Genomic DNA, 23,489 nt, shown 5'->3' on the forward strand with positions numbered 1-23,489 from the left:
TTCTTACATAGGGGCTAAAATGAGAGCAAAATTTTAAATTTAGGCTGTTTTGGGTGAAGTGGACAAAGCAAGGCATAGTTTTTACACATAATGTGGTTTGCAGTGACTGGACTAAAGGCCTTCTCCTATACTTTGCAACCAAATTGTGTCATTTTTGGTTTCTAGGGTGTCAAGGTGGCTAAGTGGAAATGAAGACCAAGTTTTCATGAGGCCAGGAAGTTAATCCAAGTCATGACATTTGTTATTTGAGTCCCCTCTTCTCTCACTCGTCTTTCTGGTTTCTATCAACAAAACTTATGAAATCAGAGCAGCCTTATTTTAATCCTCTAAGAGTGCTCTGTTCTCTTTGATGCACATTTGAGAACACATATTTTTTCTAGTAACACAAAAACTAAACAGAAAAATAGAATAATTACTACTTTATTACATTGATTAATATACAAAAGTTAATCTGGTCTACAGAGGATACAGGGAAGCATGACTAAGGCATACAGTATAAGGATTGCTGCAGGTAACTGGTAGTCTCAAAGTTGACAGTTAGTCAACTGCGTACAGTTAGTCTGTACCGATTTAGAATAGTAATCCATGCATTATTCTAGCAGTATGTATTTTTTAGCCATGTCATACATTTGCTTAGAAACACATTAAAAAGGCACTTGTGTGGCAATGCATATATTATTTGTTGGAAATGGCAAATTGTAACCTTCAATAAAATGTATTTTCTCAATATGTCAATGTCTCTTGTACGCAGGTAATGTCATGCCAGATTGCATTGTTAAAAAATGCATTTTATGAAGTTTTTCTCAATCGGCTGGTAAAATTTGATATACTGTGCTGTATATCTTACCCACTAAGCACCTCATAATTCAGTTTCAGTTAATCAGTGTCTTACATTTTGGTGGAAGATTGTAGAAATATGCTTGACATTTGCTTGTAGTACAAGATCCCTGGTGGATCATATGTGAGACACATTTACCCATGGAAACCTAAGGATTAAAAAAAATATCGGATCACATCACATTTTGGCAGGAATGTACTGTATTTTTTTTTTTCTTCCAGTAAGCAAAGCCACGATGATTGGTAGATTTGTGAATGGAGTTTGGTTTGACTTTCCATACAGAGAACAGTACCTATTGGCAAAATGAGACTATAATTCCATTAACCCACAAAAGTGGGTTAATGGAATTATAAAATTCTACTTTTTTTTTAACTGACAAAGTACAAATGTAAACATGTTTTCTTTAAGCCACTGAAATGTGGAACTAAAATGCTGTTAAAGTAGGAAACCATGTTGTATCTATCGAAGTTAACTGTCATATCCATTTAAATCTTTTAACGAATACTACTGTTATGGTGTAATGGGACTGTTTAACATTTAAAAAGTAACTCCTAACTAATACTGTGGTCAATGTATGCAAAAGTGCTGTTATACATTTCAAGTGGTCAAATCCAAGGGCACTACAGCGACACACAAAATACATAATCTCGTTTTACACATTTGGGCTGTTTTGCAAGGCAAGAGTCAGGTCTATATTCCCACAGTTCTTTTAGAGTTTGGTTAGTATATACAACTCAACCTTTTTGGAAGTTAAACGGCTGTAGACACGTTTAGAGTAAAATGCATGCAGGTCTTTTCTCTTCCCAACGGTGTAAACTTAAACCCTTTTCAGGTAAAAATACTTCTTATGTTTGGCAGTTGTATACAGTCATTCCCTGTAGTGAAATCTCAGACAATATAACTCAGCATGTAGAAAACATTTTTAACAAATCACCATGTAAACAATTCTAGTATTGGTCACAGTGTTTCAACAGGGGGGTGTCATACTCTAATTACAATTTAGGCCTCTAAGCTGTTCATTCTGCAGCATTACAGTTAAACCCTTACGCAGCAAGTCCGTGTGAAAACACATGACAAAGTGGAGTGTAAAGCCGCTCCATCTGAGCTATACAACTGAATGCTCGTCTACGGTTCGATCTTAACAACCTCTTATTCAAATATTCTAAAGGAATTCTATACAGGACTGACACATACATGAACGTGAAAAGCTCCACGAAAAGGACAAGTGTAGTCTTGATGAGAATTCATATAAAAAAAACTTTCATTTATTGTGTGCCATCGAAGAGCCACAGTGCAATGACTGCAGTACAATGCAGTTGACTCTTGAAATGAAAGTGTGGTTGCATCTACAACCAAAACCCAGCTTTAATGAGCACATCAGCCACATGACTTGTTATTAATTTGTGCTTAATTTTAAAGTTACTATAGATTGTGTGATAAAACTGCCCACTTGTAATGAGCTTTGTATCATGCCACAGAATCTGAATGCAATTCAGGCAAAACACCACCTGAGGGGGACAAATTGAGGGCTTTCTGCTTCCTAACCTCATCAGACTTGAAACTGCTACAATTAAATGAAATAAACGTCCATTGACCCTTATAATACTGTTGGCAGGTTTTCTGTTTCACGTTGCAGGTGACCGCATGTTCAAGCTGACATCTCTCCGTCCACTGTCTTGTCTTTCCCTTGAGTAAGACATTGTGTGCATTGTGGACTATGTGCTGCGCTGGTGGGGTCCCTGGTGCTGAAGGAAGTAATCTCATCGGTTGCTGTTGGTGCTAGCAGCATCTCCTGGTGGACAAAGAGGGCTGCCGGGTGAGTTTAAAGGACTCGTTGCTGTCCACCTCAGGATTTTCCAGGGGCGGAATCTGTTTACCTAAAGACAGCACAGAGTAATTTACAGAGCAGTCATGCCATGTTATTTGTCAGTGCATTGTCATTATCCTTACTACCATTACTATCATCCATAAAATAAAAAAAATATACTTCCAAACTTACAAGATTAAAATGCATAAATCAATAAATAAATAAACAAATGTCAAAAATGCGTTGTACTTATTGTAACAGCCCTTTGAGGTTTCAACTGTGCAGAATAATGTATGTGCTGAAGGGGAAAGTTACTTTTTTGTTGAAAAACCGTGTCAGATACAAATCATTATTCCAAGCGGAGCAATTTTATATGTCCTAAAACTTGTTTAGTTTCCTTAACAGAAACCCAGCCTTACAAATTGTAGGTGTAGGATTTTGAAGAAATGGGCATTAGGGAGGCAGAGTGGAAAGACAGTACTCAGTTGTATCGAGGGAAATGTGGGGTCCAGTATTTCTAAAACTGGGGCCACACTAGAGGCAAAAGTCAGGACATCTTTGTGTCTGCCGCTTCCATTTCGACAGTTGTTTGTTTGTTTGTTTTTTTTCAAACCTGTTTTCTAAAAAGCCCCCCAACAAAGAGGCATGGAACCTACTGATTTTCTGAAAGAGCTCCTCAACGTTGACAGCATTTCTGGCACTAGTCTCGATGAAAATAGCTGCAATTGATTCAGCAAACTCCTTAGCTTCTTTCATAGGAACTTCCCTGTAAAAGAAAAGGACACTAAACTCAGAGTGGAGTTCACAGTTAAAGGTTCCGTGGAACATCAAATTTTTTTCTCTAACTAGTTTGCTCTGGAAGACTGAAACTCTACCAAAAGGGTGCTGTTCTTGCCGCTCGCTGCATGACAATTCAAAAAAGGTTCTTAAAACAAACTTTGCAGTTTCCCTTCATTGATATTAGTGTAGTGTAAGCAAACAGAAAAAATAATGCCCAACAGGAGCCTGCATACAAATCCACTACTGTGCTTCTGTTTAAACTCACTGAGAATTTAAGCTGGCCAGCAGGGCCAATACTCAAAAACAGTAGAGAAAAAAAAAAACCACTCCTTAGGCAAAACAGTCAAAGATGATTGTCTCAAAAAGATACTGGAAAGTGCGTTGGGTGACTTTTATCAATGTGTTGCAAGGGTTGAATTAGATACTGCATACTGCAGTCCAAAGTTTCCAACAGAATTTAAAAAAATGTTGGTTAAAATAAAATAATATGAAATTACATGTGTGTTTGTATGTTGTTTTTCTTAACTATATTTTGTTTCATTTGTCTTTGTTTAGTTTTTTATATTCTGTTTTATTGTTTCTGTATGGTCTGACTGTTGCTTTTGAACGTGTGTGTGTGTGTGTGTTAATGCTTTATCAATATTGTGGCAAAAAACACATTGAACTTAATATTTTCTGATTAATGAAGCCCCTGAGTGTGTACAGAACAAATTACAGCCAGTGACAGTTACAGCGCACCAAATAATTTTGCTCCTAGAGCCTCAACTGATTTGTGCCTCCATGCCTTGTTGCAGTCGTCTTATAGTCTCATTAACGATTATCATGAGCATGTACTCAACATAAGCTACATAACAGGTATAACAAGAAGGTGACTTTGTTTGTTTTGTTTTTTTTACAACAATGAGGCCACCTCGTTCGCTAAACCTGGAAGAGTTTGCTGTGTGGAACGCCTTAAAGGAAGTGATGCAGTCGAACACGAGTCCTAACTGAGACTGTAGTCCATGTGTGGGAGCAAATAATGAAGCAACAAAGAAGAAAAATTACATTTTCACTGAACAGGAAGGAAGCTCATCTTTTAGATTCAATTAGCCTTATAGTATCTAATAGCTAGTAGTGTGTAAAGCGCCTCTTTAATGTACATAGCGTCACTTACATTTCCCTATAAAGCAGCTGTTTTTTTTTCTTTTGATAAAATATCAAAGAGAAGAGAAAATGGCCCACCTGATGTCTCCTAAATCATTCTTGTTTCCTGCTATGGCTACAACAATGTCCTCTGGACCGTGTTCCTTCAGCTCCTTCACCCACTTCTTCAGTGTCTGGAAAGAGTCCTGGACAACGAGAGCGCATCGTGGTCAACTCTGGGATAGGTACTTTATGAGAATGTGCCCCACATTCTCTTCAAGTCGTGTCACATATTCATTGCATTAGGTGGTGCCTTTCAGACAAGTTTCCATTAACAGACCAGGAAAGAATGGCATTTGTAGGTTATGGAAGCAAAGCATCCCAGAGGGATGGAAAAGTAATTGAATTTTACGTCAGGCTCTTAGTCTGAAAGCGGCTTCTTCAGTTACACACATTTAATACACCAGTGAGTTGCTGAACAGTACAGCAGCTCCGCTGGTTCAGTTAAGGGTGAAGGGCGTTGCTCAAGAAGACTTCACCAATAGTTAGTTAAGGGGGAAAAAAAAGGTTGTTCATTATTCATTTTGGCTCCTGGGACTCTGCCAACAGCTTCTGAACCTTTAAGCCACTGACCATGTCACCCCCCCCCCCAAAACCCAGGTTTAAATTATTGTCAGTCCACTGATTTAGACATGATGAGTGTTGTGTTATTCTTACCAGTTTAGTTATGTCATAGACAATAACTGCTGCAGCCGATCCTCGATAGTACATCGGAGCTAATGAGTGAAACTAAAAAAGAAATCACATTTAAAGCAGTTTATTACACCGAACCTTATTTCTATAGCAGAGTCATACAGCAATATCACCCCAGGTGCATTAAAAAAATTACCTCAAAAACACTCCATGTCGCTTATAACTAAAATAATGTCACATGTGAAACCGACTCACAAGACTAAAAATGTTGTTCCATCATCTTCATTTTAAATGCTGTATAGTTGTTGTCACTTAAATATATACTATATATGTTTCAATTTTGTATTTATAATTCTTGACCTTTGCAGTACTCGTTTTTTCTCTTACTTATATTTTGACCATTTTGCACCACAACACCAAGGCAAATTCCCGGTATGTGTAAAGCCTAGTTGGAAACAAACCTGTAATTAATTCTGAGAAAAAAAAACCCAAAAAATAATTGTGGTTAAACTTTCCTTGTGGAGAAAGGCTGAATGTAAAACAGTTTTGTTTAGAGTAGATTCAACATTTCTCAACATTTCTTCTCACCAGTCTCATTTTATGCATCCTTGAGATCTAACAATCAGGTTAAATGCATTTCTTTCCTCTTGAAACCTTTTTTAAAACCTTCTTTAATATTTCAACACTAGAGCCAATCTGATAAACCATCTTATATGTGCTTAATGTAGACATATCGGTGAATATGTTAGCTGATACTGAAATTCAGAAATGGTTCACACTAGGTACAAGGTAATGTAGAAACAGTGTCTCCATTACATACTTTGACCACCAGAGAGCACTAACAAATTGATTTTTTTAAAACCACTCAGTATCTGTCTTTGTCACAATTCTTTAAAAAAACAATGTAAGGGTTAATATAAGGGTTATTCTCAGTCTGTATATTGTTATCATTATCTCAAATACTGATAAATCTTGTATCGATCGGGGCTATATTCAAAACATGGATTGTTAAAATTACCTTACAGTCTTCTTTTATGCTTCTATATTGCCACTTTGTTACCTTTGTGGAGCACTACGCAACAACTGTCGATGTGCATTATCAACCACTGCAGTAATCAGAAATGTCATCCTCTGCTCAGAAACTTAACAGAGTGTCTTTAATTTTGCATGCTGGCCGTGATCAAAATAACATCGTCTTTGTTATTCAACCCGTTGCGACATAATTCCCTTGAAAAACTAGGGCCTTAGTCAACCAAAGAAAATCTGAGTCGACTGGAATCGTACATACTCTTCAACCAATCGGTTGTGGGGGAAAAAAACATCTGCACGTTATCTCCAGATTAACTAAATCGGCCCACGGAGTACCGAGCGCACTCTACCTGGCAGCTTTATTAGCCTAAATGAGTTATTAAAAAAAACATAAAAAGCTATTATTTGTAGCATATTCAACCGATCAACCAGTGGACCAGGAGACAACAGCCCTTCGAATAACCCCCCAAAAACCTTCATATTAGTAGTGTATTCAAATTTTTGACTGTGTTATGTTGTTCTCAGATGTTGATCATGGAGACAGATCAAGAATACAGTCAAGTGTGATAAATATAGTATTAGTCCCACAGATAAAGAGAACACTGAACCCCAGTAACAGAGGATTTAAGGTAATATTTTCACACACAAGCAGTAAATACTTTTTGAGGCTGTTATTTCCCAGCTGTAAGCAAGTCTGAGAAGCTTCAACTACACACACACGAACCCCCCCCCCGAATTAATAAGTATGATGATACGACACTCTCATGACCTTATGAACTGTGTGAATAATCCTGTTTCACGGCTAATTATAACTCCATGTCATGGGTACCCCTGACAGTGAAGCAACTGTGTGACCGTTAGCCTCCTGATACAAAATCGGAAAATCGACTTAATTTTAAAAACATGACTCATAGAGTCATGTGGGTAAATCTGAAAGCCGATAGTTAGCAAGTGAAGAGTTTCCGGTTGTCGATGCACTCACCCTTTCCTGTCCGGCTGTATCCCAGATCAGAAACTTGTGTAGTTCATTTCCACATGGCACTGTCTTGGTCAGGAATGATGCTCTGTGGATAATTATAGTGCATTTCACTTTTCGTTTCTAAGCATGTTCTTTAAAAGACACATGAAAAAAAAAAATCAGTGTAAGTCAGCGGGAGACAAGTAACACTGAGAACAAAGATGTTTGACCCGGCACCTGTGTACGGGCATTCATATGTACATGTGTATATAAATATATGTATATATGTATACAGCATTCGTCAAACTAGACTGATGGTGGGATTTACATTTATGTGGATAAAATATTTGCTTTTATTTTGGGCTAAATGAACCAAAGAAACTGAGACATATTCTATTTTGTCTGTGGTAAAAACGGGGTAATCCTTTTTTGTGACATCAGACGTAACGTCGTTCGCTCCACAAAGAAAATTGCTTTGCTTATCAATGGTTCGCGCTGTAGCCTTTAAGTCTGACAGGTTTTTCTGATGACTAGAAATCAGTACTAGTAGGTAGCAGTAGTATCAGTATGCACACTGACTTCATTATTATTATGATTATTATGATTATTACTACATGATTTGACTTGACACTTGAATTGATCATGAAAAAGGTCACTTAACTTGACATTACACATACTGTAGCTGAAATACACTAGATTGTTGCAGATTCTGAGTTAGGACTTGAGGTGATATCAATGGTCTTTGGTGATTTGTACCGCAATCCTCTTACCCTATTGTGGGACTGATGTTGTGGTCAAAATGATCCTGAACGAATCGGCAAACAATACTGGATTTCCCGACTCCAGTGTCCTGAAAAATAAAAAATAAAAAGGGTAACACGTCATTCATAGCACTCTGAACATACATACCTGTAAAGCAGAGTCAGCCCTCACTATTGAATGCCACTGATTATGCAACTATCTGGTCACATGCCTGACCCATCAGGTAGGTTCCTGTTAATCCATGAATCCTGCATCGGGCTCTGTTTTTATAGTCAATATCACTTATCTGCTCAAGACAACAAACTGTGTCTGTCACTAACAAAACAAGTTCATTAACGAAAAAGTTAAGAGCTTTGGTTTGGTTTGATTTTGTCACGTGACATCTCACACATAACACACTAAATATTCATAAAAGAAAGAGAGAGAGAGAGAGAGAAAAAAAACAAGGATTCAATACAATATGACACATACACACATGAATAAGAAGCACAATAGATACTATTCAAAAGAAACTACAACTACTACAGTTGAAGAATGACATCTGACATGACATGGGACTTTTGCAATTTGCAATCACTGTCTAAGACTTTTCATTGTCTGCACTCTTAACTATGGCATTAAATGCAATAATTTCTAATTATGTGATTTTTTTTTTTTTTGGGTGTACTTTGTCTGCCAACTGCAGAATTTTTGTTTCCATTTCAACCAATTTCCTATTATTTTATCCCTATTTGTATATTTATACGCTTATGTAAATATTTTTAGATTAGACTGTTTTTCGTTCCCCGTGTTAATTATTCCTGGAGATTTAAAAATTACACACAAATAAAATTGACTTTAAAAAAAATAAAATAAAATCATAATTCTATATGTTGTTGCAGAATAACAAACCACTGAATAACCTGTGTGTGAGATGTGATCAGTCTCCCACGAAAGTTGCACTTAGCTGGAAGTTACTGGATAAATGTGTTACTGCTCACACTCAGTGGGGACCTTTTTTTTTTTTTTTTTTTACGCATAGGTTAATACTTTGGAGCATAAACACGGGCCCCGACTCTGTTTTGTAATTACTTCATTTCCGGCTCGATTTCAGGCATCTTGCATGCCTACGTGGTGACCCAAGCACCGCTGACAGCTCTCTCACTCTGGCTGCGTGCAGCCGAGGCACGAATTAAAAAAAAATAAAAAAAAATTCCGCCGTACACACGAGCAGGGGAGAGACGCACGACATCGGTAAGCGGTGTCGGCGCAGGCCCCGGTAGACGTCGTGTGGCTCTCGCAAGTTTCCCGGTTCCCCTTTCCTCCATTGATAAAGCTGGCAGCCGGCAGCCGAAACGCCTCCGACCATCCCCTTGTCACGGTTTTATACAGAGGGGCTGTTTTGCTAACGCAGCAGGAAATGAACGGCTAGCTTGTTGCGGTTTCATCTGACGATGACGTAATGGATGATAAACTGTCTGGACCGTTAAAAAAAAAAAATGTTTTGTTTTTTTTTGTGTGTTTGACAAAAAAACCACACACACACACAAAAAAAAACTACATTTAGTCGTTTTAAAGAGGAAAAGTGAGACGCAGTGCGCTAAGAAAACAAGCCTAAAATGACTGCTGCGCCCACCGGTCGAAGAGCTGTTTGGTTTTCGGTCAGCTACCTATCGACATGAGTTACATTTCCGAGTTTTTCGGACGAAGAACAACGAGGTAAAGTCGGGGCAGTTGTTAATAAAAAAGAAAAAGAAAAAAAGCTGGACTGACAGTGTCAGTTTTCAGACGCGAACGTCCGTTAGTGTGTTGTTAACGTCAAAATGTTGTCGCTCCGTTGGTCACACTCGCGGCAGGCTAGAGGAATTTTACCCCAAAAATCGGATCAGCAAAAAAAAAAAACATCTGCTACTTACCCCTAGAAGGCAAACTTTGAGCTCCCTTATGGCCATGGTGAGTCGCGAAAGTTCTTAAATCATTATTTGTCAGTACTTCAGTCACTGTCTTTGTCTCGTCATGCTTGAAACTGTTTTTTTTTTTTTTTTTGTGTGTGTGTGTTTTTTTTTTTTTTTCCTCTTCTTGGATAGAAGGGAAGCCCAGCCCCTCAAACAGGCGGACTGACCATCAGCTCTAAACCACTGACAAAGCTGCACTGGTGGCAAACACACTTTCCGGCGATGACTTTCAAAACAAAAGACGCATGGCCCCTCCACCGTACACTCGACATCGTAGTGAATTAATAACAGTCTTGGGAAGTAACTATGTAATGTACTTCAGTACAATTCTGTACTCTAGCCATAGCTGACTATTTCCATTGCATGCTACTTTATACTTTTTACTGCACTACACTTATCTGACAGCTGTAGTTACCGGTTACTTTTCAGATCTAATTTTTGATAAGTTTGAAAGACTGATCGGATTGTTAAATATTAAACCAGTGATTTTCAGCCCTTTTGAGCTTCTGACCCCTTACAAAAAAAGGTCATGGTTTAGATGTATATGAGCTGCTATCAGTTCCACCAAAGGGACATTTCCCCTTTAATTTATTAGTTCTTAGTTTTTGTCTTAGTTTTTTCCTCTTACCTCTCCCACTTATCATTCCATGAGCCCTCAGGCTTATCTGGTGAACTTTTGGAGGGGTCTAGGCCCTAGGTTGGGTACTGCTGGACTCAACCACCTAACTGTATATACTGTAGATAAAACTAGCTCCACCTTGAGCCAACAGTAGAGTAAAATGCTGCTTACACACTGATGCATCAGTATTAATGATCTCGTAATGTCAGATGGAATCAGATCACAGGAATGACACAAGTACTTTTACTTTGATACTTTAAGTACATTTTACTGATAATACTTCTGTAATTTTACTTATGTAGTTAAATGAAGTACTCGTACTTGAAATGAAACATTATTATATTGATGTATTGGTACTTTTACTTAAGTAAAGCATTTGAATAGTTCCTCCACTACTGATCAATAATGATAATATGGTTATACAGTAATGTCACAAAAAATAAAAACAACATAAAGAGATCAACTATTCATACCATTTCTGTCTATTAAATAACCATTAGTGTTTCAGAAAAGGAAGATTTTAAAATGTAACTGAATACTATCTCCATAAAACAGTTTTCCTTTGGTTATAGTCATTTTAGCTTGCAGAGACAAAATACAACAACCAAGCACCAAGTGGTAAAGACATATTCAAATCCTTTACTTAAAACTACAATAAGAGAAACTACAATGGGAGGAAAAAAAAACGAAACAACCTCCATAAGACATTAGAGTATTGCATTCAAAATTGTATGTTAAGTTTATCTCTTAATGTAAAAACAAATAATACCGATTAACTAAAACTGTGAAATAAATTATCTGCAGTAAACAGTGTAATATTTTCCTCATGAAATGTGGAGTGTAAGTAGGATCTAAAGGTAATACTCAAGTATTTGAAAATGTTCTTAATTATATTCCCCCACTGCAGACACCAGGGCAAAAAGGTCACCACGCCATGTGAACATCTCTCTCAAGTCAGTCATAAAATTAAAAGTATCCTTTAATTTTGAAACAAAATTTGCTTATATCCGGTCTTCTTCTGGCTGTTTTTTTTCCACTTGATGCGGCTACTTTTCAAATCGGAAACCAGTTAAAGCAATGACAAAAAAAAAAAAAAAACTTCAATACCGAAGCCTTGATTCTGAGTCAAAACCCACCAATTACACAGTTCGCTTGCTCAAAATGGATGCAGAGGTTTTATTTACAGCCTCATTAGGCTGCGAGAGGGAAAAGTATACAGAGAATGTGTAATGGAAAATGGGAAGCACTAAATATGGGCTACACTTCCAGTCAAACATAGATGAGTTTTAAAAAAAGGTAAAAATTAGGCTTTGTCAAAGAAAGAGACAGAAATTCAGATAAATTACACGGATTGACACTTTATTCTTCACAGCATTATGCTGTCTGCAACAATAAGCTACAAAAGCTTGGAACAATGTGAAGATAACCTTGTGAGATGCTTCTCAGCCCATTCTAGCATTTATCTGTTTCAGTCACAGGATTAATAAACAAGGTGAATCATGAGTCCAGATGACACTGCTTTGATTTGCCCGTGACCAAAGCAGATGCAGTCACACTAGCATACTTCGTACGGGTCATTAATTTAAAAAAACAAAACAAAGAAACAACAAAAAACATATGACAATACGTAAGAGCTGAAAATACAGTATGTTTGCAATTTTACAATAATATACATATACAGTAAGTAAGTCAGGCCATGCTATTGATGGTACTTTGCAACAGTCATGGATCAATTGTGAAATGAAATGATTGACTAATGTTGTGTTCACCCACTGCCAACTTATGCCACGAATAACTCCACACATCAAGAGTTAAAAAACACGATCAAATACACAACAAAACTAAGTAGGCCTCCTGCGTGTCTCTGCACACATTCTGGAGACAAAAAAAAAAAAAATCATCACTACAGATTTGTTATGCCATCATAACATTTCCCATGTTTCCTTGTTTGTGCAAGAGAGGCAGAGATAACAGAAAAGATGATTGCACTACAGAGAACAGTGTTGTTTCACACAATGTTGCCTCAGGGTGCTTGTCTACGTTTTGCAGTGATGAATGTACTTTTTCTGCGAATTTGTCTGCCGTTCATGTTTTCAACCACTGGTCAGCTGCAACGTGCAACACCACTGCTGTTAAAAGAAAAGAAAGCATCTACAATATATTTATACATATTCACATATTACTAAAAAGCCGTAATTTAAAATCAATGTATTTCTTGAATAGTCACTTGTATTCTTCAGAATACCACTTAAATATATAATATATAGATAGACCAATCGTAAATTCTTCATTATTCACAGAGCTTTTTGTGTTAGTGGTTCTCTGGGGAAACTTGTCTGACTGGCATCTTCAGGTATGGCACAGTGGTCTCTATCCAAACATGACAAATTTGCATCTAGGTAAGGGACAAAACGAGTTACAGGGCTGAGATTGAGATTATATCTAGTGATTTTTTTCTTAAGCCCTTACCTGTAAAAATAAACTCAGTTATCTACTCTCTCTTCCAGCCCCTCACTTGCTTTATAAATCCCTTCATGCCTTATGCCCCCTCTGTTCTTCCTTCATACAGGCGTGGCACTGTGGATGTGAAAATATGGTCCCTCCTCGTCTCTCGCACTAGTAGCCAGTTGTCCAATACAGCAGCTACTCTATTTCTTAGTTCCTTTGTGTTTGTGTTTGGTATGGCAAAATGGGAAACAGTGTAATTGATCTGTGCTGAGAGAGTAAGAACGCCAAAGACATAGACAATGTTTACATGGCTGCCACTTGGTGGACACAATTAGTAATGGACGCACAGATCCAGCTATGTGAAATCTCCAGTGGATAACGAGTGACACTACAGGACAACTGACCAGCGACGGAGACATACAGCCGCACAAAGCTACCAAATACATCGCTGACCTCTCACATGTTGGTGTCTCTCCTGTCTTTGCTCGGCGAGGGCTTCGATGGATCCTTAGCTGCCTTTCCATTGGCCGAGGCAGCCGTGTCGGCGCCTGCGGCTGGCGCCGCGACGGAGCGTTTGGTTTGCTCCTCGCTGCGAGCCTCCGGGCTCGGCTGCGTTGGCGGCGCCTGCTCGGCCGGCGGCTGGACAGTCAGTTCCTGCTGCAGTTTGTGGCTCTGCAGGAGGCGAAGCTGGACGCGGAGCTCCAAGATGGCTTCCTGCTCCTCATGGATGGCCTGGTTCAGGTGGGTGTTTTTGTTCTACAGGGCAACAAAAGGATTTTGCTTTTAGGTGTCTAAAGTTTAATTATGCTACTTTCTATTTTACAACAGGGTAAGCACGAGTTGGAAACTAATTCACCTTAATTTGCCAAAAAAAAAAAAAAAAAAACTTATTACAGTGTATTGAGAAAAGAGAGTGAAATATGCTGAGATTGGTCTGACTTTCTTATCAACCAAAATGACAGTCACCAAGTTGTGTCACAGATCCAGTTTCTAGATTCTCAGTACGAAGATGATTTTTTAACGGCAAGTAATTGCTGAATGTTTTCCTCACCTCCAGTTCCTCATTCTGCTTCTGGAGATCTTCCAAAATCATCTGCAGCTCTTCCTCATCTTCACTCTCACTTTCACTGTCTGACGAATATTCCTCTGTCTCACTGCGACCCTGCTGCCGACTGAGGGAAACATTGCTGGATTACAGACTTACAGGGCATGTAATGTCCGTTGTGCATCGTATTACACCAGCTTTCATACTCAAAACGAACTCAGTCTTCTCTCACCTCTGTATGTCTGCAATCTCTGCTCGCAGTCTCTCGATTTCTTCTTTCTCAGTAGCTATCTGTCTACGAAGCACCTGCTCGAGAGATATCAGCTCCTCCTGCTCTGTCAGAATCTCATTTTCCTGATTATGGAGAAGAAGTGGGGAAATCACAAAATTATTCCACCTCAGATTGGCATACATGGAAATTTATGAAGAGAAAAATTTCAGTAGGATTTTTTTAAAAACAATTTCAGGCTCTCGTGTCAGTTTTCCTGGCATTTTTTTGGACTGAGCGTATCCTTTATAAATGTGTATTGTTTTGTTTATTTGAATAACTCACCTGTGTCAAGAGGAGGTTGATAACTTCCTCCTCATTCTCAGTCATTTCCTCCTTTGAAACATCTTCCTTTGACAGGCTTGCTATCTCCTGGGCTATTTTACTCTCACACTCCTAAAAGGCCAGCAGAGCAAAGTTGCAGAAAGACAGAAAAATGGTCAGACATTTCTGGTTTTTCCAAATACAAATGGTCCAACAGGATATCTGTTAATCTTTGTACAGACTTTAGTAGTCAGGGAGTAGTGTAGTAGTGGTCATTTTTGTGGCCATGGTGAGTGGTGTTCTTGTACTAGACTAAACCAAACAAGAGCAGCTAACCATCATTTTTATGGGCTTTAGCCTGTTTGAAATGCAGAACAAGCACCGGAAATTAACATTAGTCATGTAACTGAACAGACAGCTGCTTGCAATGTGATTATTCCTATGATTAAATCCATCCTTAAACGAAATTTTAAAAGAGAGAAGAAAAAAAAAAAACATTGACAAACATACAAATAATATCCAGACACAACTTACCTGACGTTTGGCCTCCCTCAGTTTACGTTTAAGAGCCGTCAGGATTCGCTGAACCTCCCACAGTCGCTCCTCTTTGGACAAGTCCTTCACCCCTGCCTGCAGGTCCCTGTGTAGGCAGTTCAACAGGAACTCCTAAAAACACACACACACACACAATAATAACTCTTAGTGTCTCTAACAGTTACAGAATTTAGTGGCAAAACAAACCTTTGATCCTTGAATGACAATCAACAAAAGGTTGGCACAGGAAACAGTTGAGCAGAAAAGATTTATTTTGACAGCAAACACAGCACATCCACCGTAAACTAAAGACATCCTCCATCCTCCTGCTTTTAATATGCAAACAATCATATTCAAACATGTAATTTCCATTCATCCTTCATTGTAAAAGTCACAGAAGCCCGATAATATTTTGCTAGAGTCACATTTAAGAGGCTGTTGGTATTTTATCTCCTGCAACAAGGATGTAAAGCTAAGAACGTCTTCCCCAGGATCAAGTGATGTTTTTGATTATATTGCAGTCTGACTCATGCATTGGCATATAAACTAAACGGCATGAACTTCCGGAACAAATGGTGACAAAACATCAAGTCCTGGCACACGGAGAAAATGAGGCAAAGATGTACTGCTGACAAGACAATGTACTATAAACGGAACAAGCCTTCTTTGCTAAATTCCTGCTGCGTTACTATGTTTCTACCTTCTAACACTTTAATCCCTATGTAAAGGGATCACAATTTATCATCTGCCTACTTATAAAAAGATATGTAAATATTTTAGAGAATTTAGAAACAGCAATAGACCCAATGCAACGAGGACTCAGAATTTTCACATATTTCTCCTACGCTTACAGTATATGTACACAATTTACCAACGGCATCATAAAGCAGGAGCCAGGAGCTAGGAGACAGTTAATTTAGTATAAACACTGGAAATGCAGGAACAGCATCTGAGTGTGGTTCTATCCAAAGTCCAACGGTAAGAAAAATCTGCCTACCAGCACCTCTAAACCTTACCAATCAGCATGTTATATCTGGTTTGTTTAATCCATGCAAAAACCACAGGGTAAAATTGCCAAATTGTGGTATTACAGAGGGTTATGTGCTGGATTTTTTTTTCTTTTTTTGTCTCATGTCTGGTTCTAGCTTCATATTGAATACAAAGACATGAGAGTTGTTATCTCTCACAGCAAGAAGTAAAATAAGCAGATTTTTCTCAAAATGTCAAACCATTCCTTTAATTTTCCATCGATCAATTCTGCCAGTTAATTAACTGACTAAAAATGAAACATAGGCTGCATTAGGACTGAACCCACCTGTCGTCGGATCTCCTCTTTGATGCTCTCCTGGGTCTCAGGCAGCGCCGGCATTGTTGCCATGTTGGACCAGCGGAGCGGTCGCACCACCGGCTTCAGCACTACGTCTCCAAACAGCTCCCTCACATGTGTGAAGAACATGTAAAGAACACGGTTTCCAATCTAAGCACAAAATGAAGAAAAAAAAAAAAGTAAAGACAAAGCATACAGCTACAGAGCACTGCACAAACTGCATGTAGCCTTGCAGTGCATGTGAGGTAGTCTTCATATCATGTGTGTCATACAGCAGTGTGAACTGTCTCCGCACCAGTTTCTCACAACAGAAATTCCTGCATATTTACGTAGCCTGATTAAACTGACTCTGGACTCCACTCGTTAATTGAAAGAAATGTTTATTAAACAGTGCTGTGGCTACTGCTGCTATTGGTTCAGAGTAAGTGGAGCAGCCGCAGATATTTTACCCCGTGGGAATAAACTAGCGTCACTAAAGTGGGCCGCGGTTTCTGAGATGAACTGACTGTTTGATCCAATAAACTCGTTTGGTTTGTTGCTAAGGGAAGGTTTCTTATCTTTTAGGTACAGTTGAGCCTGACCCCAATTCCCATTTTTCTTTTTGACGTTTAGTTTGCCTGTTGCAGGTGAATTACTGCTCTCTCCAACATTGAACATTTCCTTCATTTGTTATATTTTTCCATTGATCTCAAATTCCATTTACTCTGCTTTATCTATCCTCCCTCTCTGACCTGTATGGTTGGGTTCAGGACGATGGAGATATTCTGAATATTCATCTTGGTGTCGGCTTCCCTGGCGATGACGTGGTCCATGTGTGTGATGAGCCAGGAGAGAAGAAGTCGGCTCTCCGGCGACACCTCGGACAACAACCTGTGGAACTCCATCACCTTCTCGGCCTCCACCTGCCGACCGCAGGCGTCCTCGAAGCGCTGGGCCAGATCTCGGCCCAGCAGGTTCTCTGGCAGCTCGCGGAGGTACTGCTTCAGAAGACTGGCAACCGTGTGGGGGTCATATTCCTCCAGGCAGGGGCATTCCTCACGGTCATATGCTGCTTTCAGTTCATCCACCTTGGACTTCATACCTTGATCAATTGCACATAAAAAGAATTAGATAAAATGACACTTTTTTTTTTCCATTTTTTGCACATTCCAAAACTTTTTTCACAAGATGGAGTAAAATCAACAACACCCCCAGGTTTCTATACCTGAGACGCGGTAGATGCCCTCACACTTCATGCCATAATTTTCTATGTAGTCTATACACTCTCTGAAGATGGCTGGCAGCTGAATGCCATCATACAGAGCTGTCCTCTTCACAGCTTCAACCAGGGGAGCTCCAAAGACTGGCCTGAAGGTGGGGGTCTCCACTGGGACTGGCTCTGCCTCTGTTGTTGGTTTCTTCTTCTTCTTCTTCTCCTTCCACTGTTTCACCACGTCTGCAGCCGTGAGGTCCTTAGATTTCTTATCCTTGGCCTTGTCCTCCTTGGGGCCCTTCTCCTTCACCTTGAAGTCCTTTTCCTTTTTCTTGGAGAAGCTTGGCTTCTTGAAAACATGGATTCCTTTGGAGCGCTTCATCTTGGACGGGCTCTCTGCTTCGTCTGCGGAACTGTCCTCCTGGAAGGCAGCGTAGCCTTCCGCTGTGAAAGTAAAGAAAGAGTGAGAAGAGGTAGAAATAGGGTTAGATCTGAGGGGAGAAACACCCCCGTTTCCTTAGCCTCCTCTTACGACAGAACTATGATAGCAGTGAAATAAAAAAAGGAGGAGAGATGTGTGAGACAGAGTAGATAGCAAAGGAGAGGGAGAATGGGGACTTGGAAAAGAGGTCAGCCACAAATTTAGCATAGCTCCCACTGCACCTTACGCCTCTCCTCTGCACAACCAGCTCAATTTAAATATTTCTCCTCAGAGCAAACAGCTACAGGTTAGTGTCAAAGACAGTTAGTCGCCTGTTCATTGTTTTTTTTTCTCCTTTATTTATCTCTCCTTTGGGTTTCCCCCAGACCAGGAACTGTATCACAGTGCTGCGTGAGACACGCCTTCACAGGGCTGTCTGGGTGTGCTCTGAAACTGTCCATCTCTTCCTCTCTCCCAACGTACCCTGGGGTAGGAGCTGAACACAGACATGGAAAAATCCTGATACAAAGTGAACAAATGGCCTGACAAACACTCAGAGAAAAAACATTGTCAGTAAAGGAAAATTTCTCACTGCTACAGCCGATAGGATGGAAAAGTGTGAAGCTCTTTCTTTACTCAACTGCTACTAGTGAGGAGGCATTCAACAACATTACAATGGTATTCAGTTCATGAATAACATGACAAACCCATCGTTATACTGTGTTTGTGTTATGTCCCTAACACAGAGTGTGGGTTGGACACACCAAGAAAATGATGAACATTTACCTCTTGACTGAATTAATAGATTAATGGATTTTTTTCAACCAAGTATAATTTATATACTTGTTATACTACTATACTATTTATACTAAGTATAACTATAACAAGTATAACTAACCAAGTATACTTGTTGCTAATCAATGTTGCCAAAAATATTATCTCATAACTAAAAAATATTACCTCATAATTAAGGTGTCTATACAGTGTAGTACAGTGCGAATCTGCAGCAGAAACAAGAATTTAGTTTGGAGCAATTAGCCAAAAAATAAATATATCCGTGTGCCATTTTCAACATTTCCTATAACCAACATTTTTACTAGAAGTCCCCTTAACTTCTTCTCAAACCGATGCACACGGTATAATTTTTTCTGAAAATTTTCTATAGCTTTCCTGTCCAAAGGTCCGCAAAATGTCCAGTAAGTGACCATGTGCTAGGAATTGTTTGTCATTCTTGGCCATTTCCAAAGGTCAATAAAAAACCTTCATGTTCAAATTACAAGGTCCATTTAATTTGATCATGTAATTGTCAACAACACATAATATGTAATTCTTACTCCTTTTCTCCTTCTTCTTGAACTTGTTCTTCTTCTTGCTGTGCTCTTTGTCATCATCTGAGACGTAGGCATCAGGCGCCTCGTGATGATGGCCATCATGAGGTGGTGATGGTTCGCCGGTGCGGTACAACCCGGGGAATTTGGTGGGGCTGATCTCCTCAGAGCTGGGGGTGCGGGCCACGCCCCCTGGGTGCTCAGCCCTGCGCTGCTCAGCGGGGCTACTGCTGGGGGGCAAGAAGCACTCGGTCATGGCTGCTCTGGCCTTATCACTCCTCTGGCTGTGGGCACATCACCTCTCCATCAAACCTGCAGTGAGCAGAAATTTAAGATACTGACTAAATACAAACCAGCATCTGAGTACTCAGATAATCTCGACGGAGTGTGGATCAGTTTTCACAAAGATTTCTTTCATTATTCCTTCTGCTTAAATGAGAGCAGGTCTACGTATTTTCAGTTGATATCCAGGTGTTGTTTCTGTGACAGGCAGTAGCCACGTCTGTGAGTTTTTCGCCGTTTTAAATTTTATTTATTCACGTTGATTTTTGTGTTGATTTATAGTAGTACAGAACATATTTGAACTAAAGACAATATAATGAACTGAACCTGGAAAACCAGCGTTCCAGTCCTTTTCACCATAGAGATGTAATGAGTTACTACAGGATTTTTAAACTTTTAACTAATCTATTTAGAGATTTTTGCAGTTGTTTTAGATATATTTTGAGTAATTGCTACAATCGTATGTATGACTGAACTATGTTTGTTGCACTGTATGTTTTTCCTCTGTGCATGTGTCCTCTGCTGTACTGAGGAGGACTCACGTTCAAAGGGATCTTAATCTCAATCAGTTTATCTGATTTTATCTGATTTATTTATTTGATTTATTATATATATGTGTGTGTGTGTGTGTGTGTGTGTGTGTGTGTGTGTGTGTGTGTGTGTGTGTGTGTGTGCACACACACACTCTGGCTCTGCTAATACCTATTTAGCATAACAGAAGGAGCTTATACCTAAGGAGCTTATACCTAAATAAACAGCATGTCAAATCAACACAAATGTATTAACAGCAATACAAGAAGACTCAAAACAAAGTCAACTCATTGCCTTAGCAGAATGTGAGAATTTGCACCACCAAATGGAAATCTAAATGGCAATTAACGGTTTTGGCTTTAGAAAGTAGGTACAAATTTACTTCAAGTCCCTCTATTTAGCATTTATAAGCAGTATTTAAACATTTGATGGCTATAATAGATACTTATATACTTGTAAGATCATAATATATAATTCTAATAAATACTAAATAGGGGGACTTAAAGTTAAGTGAGCTGAAAAGACAGCTCTGTACACAACACAGCAGTAACACAATTTGGTAATGATCCTGTTTAAAAGCTTAAATATGTTTAAGCTAGGATACGACTAACATTAATTATTTCTTCAGAGAGGCTGTGATAATGTATGCAAGATACGTTATTTTCAATCTAGATAAAGCAGATAGTTAAAAGCACAATTGTACAACAAGCTGTAGTCCTCTCCTGCTTGTAGATCTGAGGCTCGTAAAATCAGTGACATCTTTTTTAAAATCACCTCCACAAACTTATCTTTTTAATTATTTTTTAAATTAATTTCAGCACACCGTTTTTTTTACAACATATCTTATCTGTTTTATTATTACTGTTGCTTTCATATTATGTTATTGTTGGATATTTTTTTCCATTTTATATTATTTTTAATTGAATGATTTTATCTGCCTCATTGCGGTCTTGAAATGTTTTAATCCTGGTTTTACTATGTAAAGCACCACTTTGTTTTGAAAATTGCTGTATTAATAAAGAATATTATTGTTCTGTTCTTCTTCTTTTTTCTTTCCTGAATATTTTGATGATGACTGCATGAACGGAAGAACTGCAGCAGTGAAGTCCACCCACCAGATGGAGCTCCGCCACACAAAGAATCAAATCTTCTATGTCCTACTTCTCACATCCACAATCAGCAAACACAAAACTACAGTCCACCTCGCCACCCATAGAAACTATCAGAAACACAGCCCTGATCAGTGTAGATAAGCAGATATTTGTTCATCTGGTGAGCTGGATGTTCACACAATCATTTGACAGTCAGGAATCCAAAATAAAACATTTTTTTGTTAATTAAAATATAATGTATTGCTTCCTGTTGTTATCTCCTCGTATCCTCAACCATCACACATAAGTTAAAAGTAAAATGCAGGTTTTCTGAAGTGACTTTATAAAGAGTATATATCCAGTTTAAGATACTTTTTGTAAAACGTTTTAAAGTTCCCCTTTTTCTGGCTTATAACTATTTTCGATGTATTGCTGATACTTTTGGATGTATTGTTGATAAATTGACATATTACCTTTGCACTTCTACCTTTTGAGATGTACCTTCTTGAATTGCTTTGAGATGTTTATCACTGAGATGTTTATCATATATGTGACTTGTTTATCACAAGTCACATATATTAAAGAAAATGTGAATGGAAAATCTCCACACAAATGCATTATAGTTTTCTATTAACATACATTTAAATGAATATATGTTGAAGACCAGACTATGGAAAGACATCAAGAAAAATATACTGTATGTCATAAATAAACCTAAAATTAAATTAAATTACGTTTTTAGGCACATAGTTAACGTATTATTGCATCTGTGCTCCTACTCTCTTGGATTAATGGACTTTTTTTTTTATTGAGTTTTCATTGTATCCTACTTGAATCCTTCGTCATTTAGAGATGTTTATCACATGGGGAAGGTTAAAGGATTAATTACAGCTTCATCAAAGAGCCCATGTGGCAAGTGATTTACTGTATGATGATGGTCTATGGGCGTGGCGTCCATTTATAAGCATTTTTGACCGGATTAAGATTGGACTGAGATCTAAATGTTGTCTTTTTGAACAAATTTTGTGGCTTGGAGTTGGTGTACTTTTTAAATTATTTTATTTTTTTTGGATGCAGCTTTTTTGTTTGTTTGCTTGTGTTAATTTAAGCAAAAAACTGAACTCCCCAAATGTCAGGTTGCACGTTTTAGGACGTAAATTAATTCCCGTTATCGCCGCAAAGGTTTGATGTGTTTAAAAAAAACAGGCTTAAATTTATCCTGCTGTTTACTGTAAAACGGTTCTAAAAATGACAGAAATTTGAAGATGTCCTTCAACATACTGATACTAGAAACAACTCTAAATTTAACGGGACATCATTTCCAAGAAAGTACGCTGAGTGCCAATAAGATAGATGTGACAACTGATGCAAAACAACAGCAACACATTCAGTAAAACTGTCTGAATTGACTTCTGGATATAAAACTATAAACAGAGTCTTTATGTCTGTCAGATATCTTAATCTTCCTTCGCTGTGGGCAGATTATCCTCACTATTTTCTTGCTCAGTCCTGTTTCCAGAGGAAAACTAATCAAACGCAACCACTCACATATCATCAACTTGCTGTCATAGTACTCAGGCTAGTCTCTGAACTGTTGAATCTAAGCTTACTTAGCTTAAAATTAGTCATAAAGTAGAAGCTCTCCTCTGAATGGAAGGGCCCATACGCTAACGCTACTTCAGCTAGCTCCCGACCTGCTAAGCTAGCTGATTAGCCAGCCTGTCCGTCACGATTTAAGCCGCTGTGTTTTCCGGACGGCACCAACATGGGATACATAGTCAGCTATAGGTGCTACACTCTGTTTAGCAACCGCTGTACTGTCGTTGAACAAGCAAAACACAGAAGACAAGAAACTTTACCAAGCACTATCCCGTTCGGTCAATTTCAGAGTGGAGCTTCCGGCTGTCTGTATACTAAATAAACCCATCTGCGCTTGCGCGGCAGCACAGGTGCACGGCGGGGAATGTAGTTCAAAAGAGAACGCCTCAGTCGCTTGTAGCTCTGACCGCAAATGTATAGTCTTACGCAGGTTTCTTTGCCAAGAATGGTCTGGAATTGATGACAGATGTTTAGGCTGTGGTATCGTTTTGTCCTAACCACGAGTTCGCTTTTATACAAGCCTGGGGGCAAGAGAATCTGTCAAACAATGTTTTGAAAAGCAACTACGATCTAAATTTGGTGAAACCACTTGTTATTCTGAATCATGTGTACTTTAC

General features: G+C 38.7%; 2 protein-coding genes across 4 annotated transcripts; both read right to left on the minus strand.

Annotated features, from left to right (window-relative positions):
• Positions 1–1,041: 1,041 nt before the first annotated feature.
• On the minus strand, positions 1,042–10,048 carry rab31 (RAB31, member RAS oncogene family). The gene is made up of 7 exons (XM_040144487.1): positions 9,885–10,048; positions 7,998–8,077; positions 7,252–7,333; positions 5,265–5,336; positions 4,647–4,753; positions 3,302–3,411; positions 1,042–2,715 (listed from the first exon to the last, which is right to left on the minus strand). Exons 1-7 carry the CDS (start codon positions 9,918–9,920, stop codon positions 2,618–2,620), a joined length of 585 nt encoding a protein of 194 aa, XP_040000421.1. The 5' UTR covers positions 9,921–10,048; the 3' UTR covers positions 1,042–2,617.
• A 1,832-nt stretch (positions 10,049–11,880) lies between these two features.
• ralbp1 (ralA binding protein 1) lies at positions 11,881–23,261 on the minus strand. 3 transcript variants are annotated; one of them, XM_040144184.1, is made up of 10 exons: positions 19,376–19,625; positions 17,633–18,064; positions 17,160–17,509; positions 16,417–16,578; positions 15,102–15,233; positions 14,589–14,699; positions 14,268–14,389; positions 14,042–14,162; positions 13,444–13,746; positions 11,881–12,668 (listed from the first exon to the last, which is right to left on the minus strand). In XM_040144184.1, the coding sequence occupies exons 1-9, from the start codon at positions 19,623–19,625 to the stop codon at positions 13,447–13,449; spliced, it is 1,980 nt and encodes a 659-aa protein (XP_040000118.1). In that variant the 3' UTR covers positions 11,881–12,668; positions 13,444–13,446. The 3 variants fall into 3 exon arrangements, with proteins under 3 accessions (XP_040000118.1, XP_040000116.1, XP_040000117.1); XM_040144182.1 differs by having other exon boundaries at positions 11,881–12,671; XM_040144183.1 differs by lacking the exon at positions 11,881–12,668 and adding an exon at positions 23,133–23,261 and having other exon boundaries at positions 13,447–13,746; positions 19,376–19,681.
• Between the last annotated feature and the right edge of the window lie 228 nt (positions 23,262–23,489).

Source organism: Xiphias gladius, chromosome 14 (assembly GCF_016859285.1).
Source record: "Xiphias gladius isolate SHS-SW01 ecotype Sanya breed wild chromosome 14, ASM1685928v1, whole genome shotgun sequence".
Lineage (NCBI taxonomy): Eukaryota > Metazoa > Chordata > Actinopteri > Istiophoriformes > Xiphiidae > Xiphias > Xiphias gladius.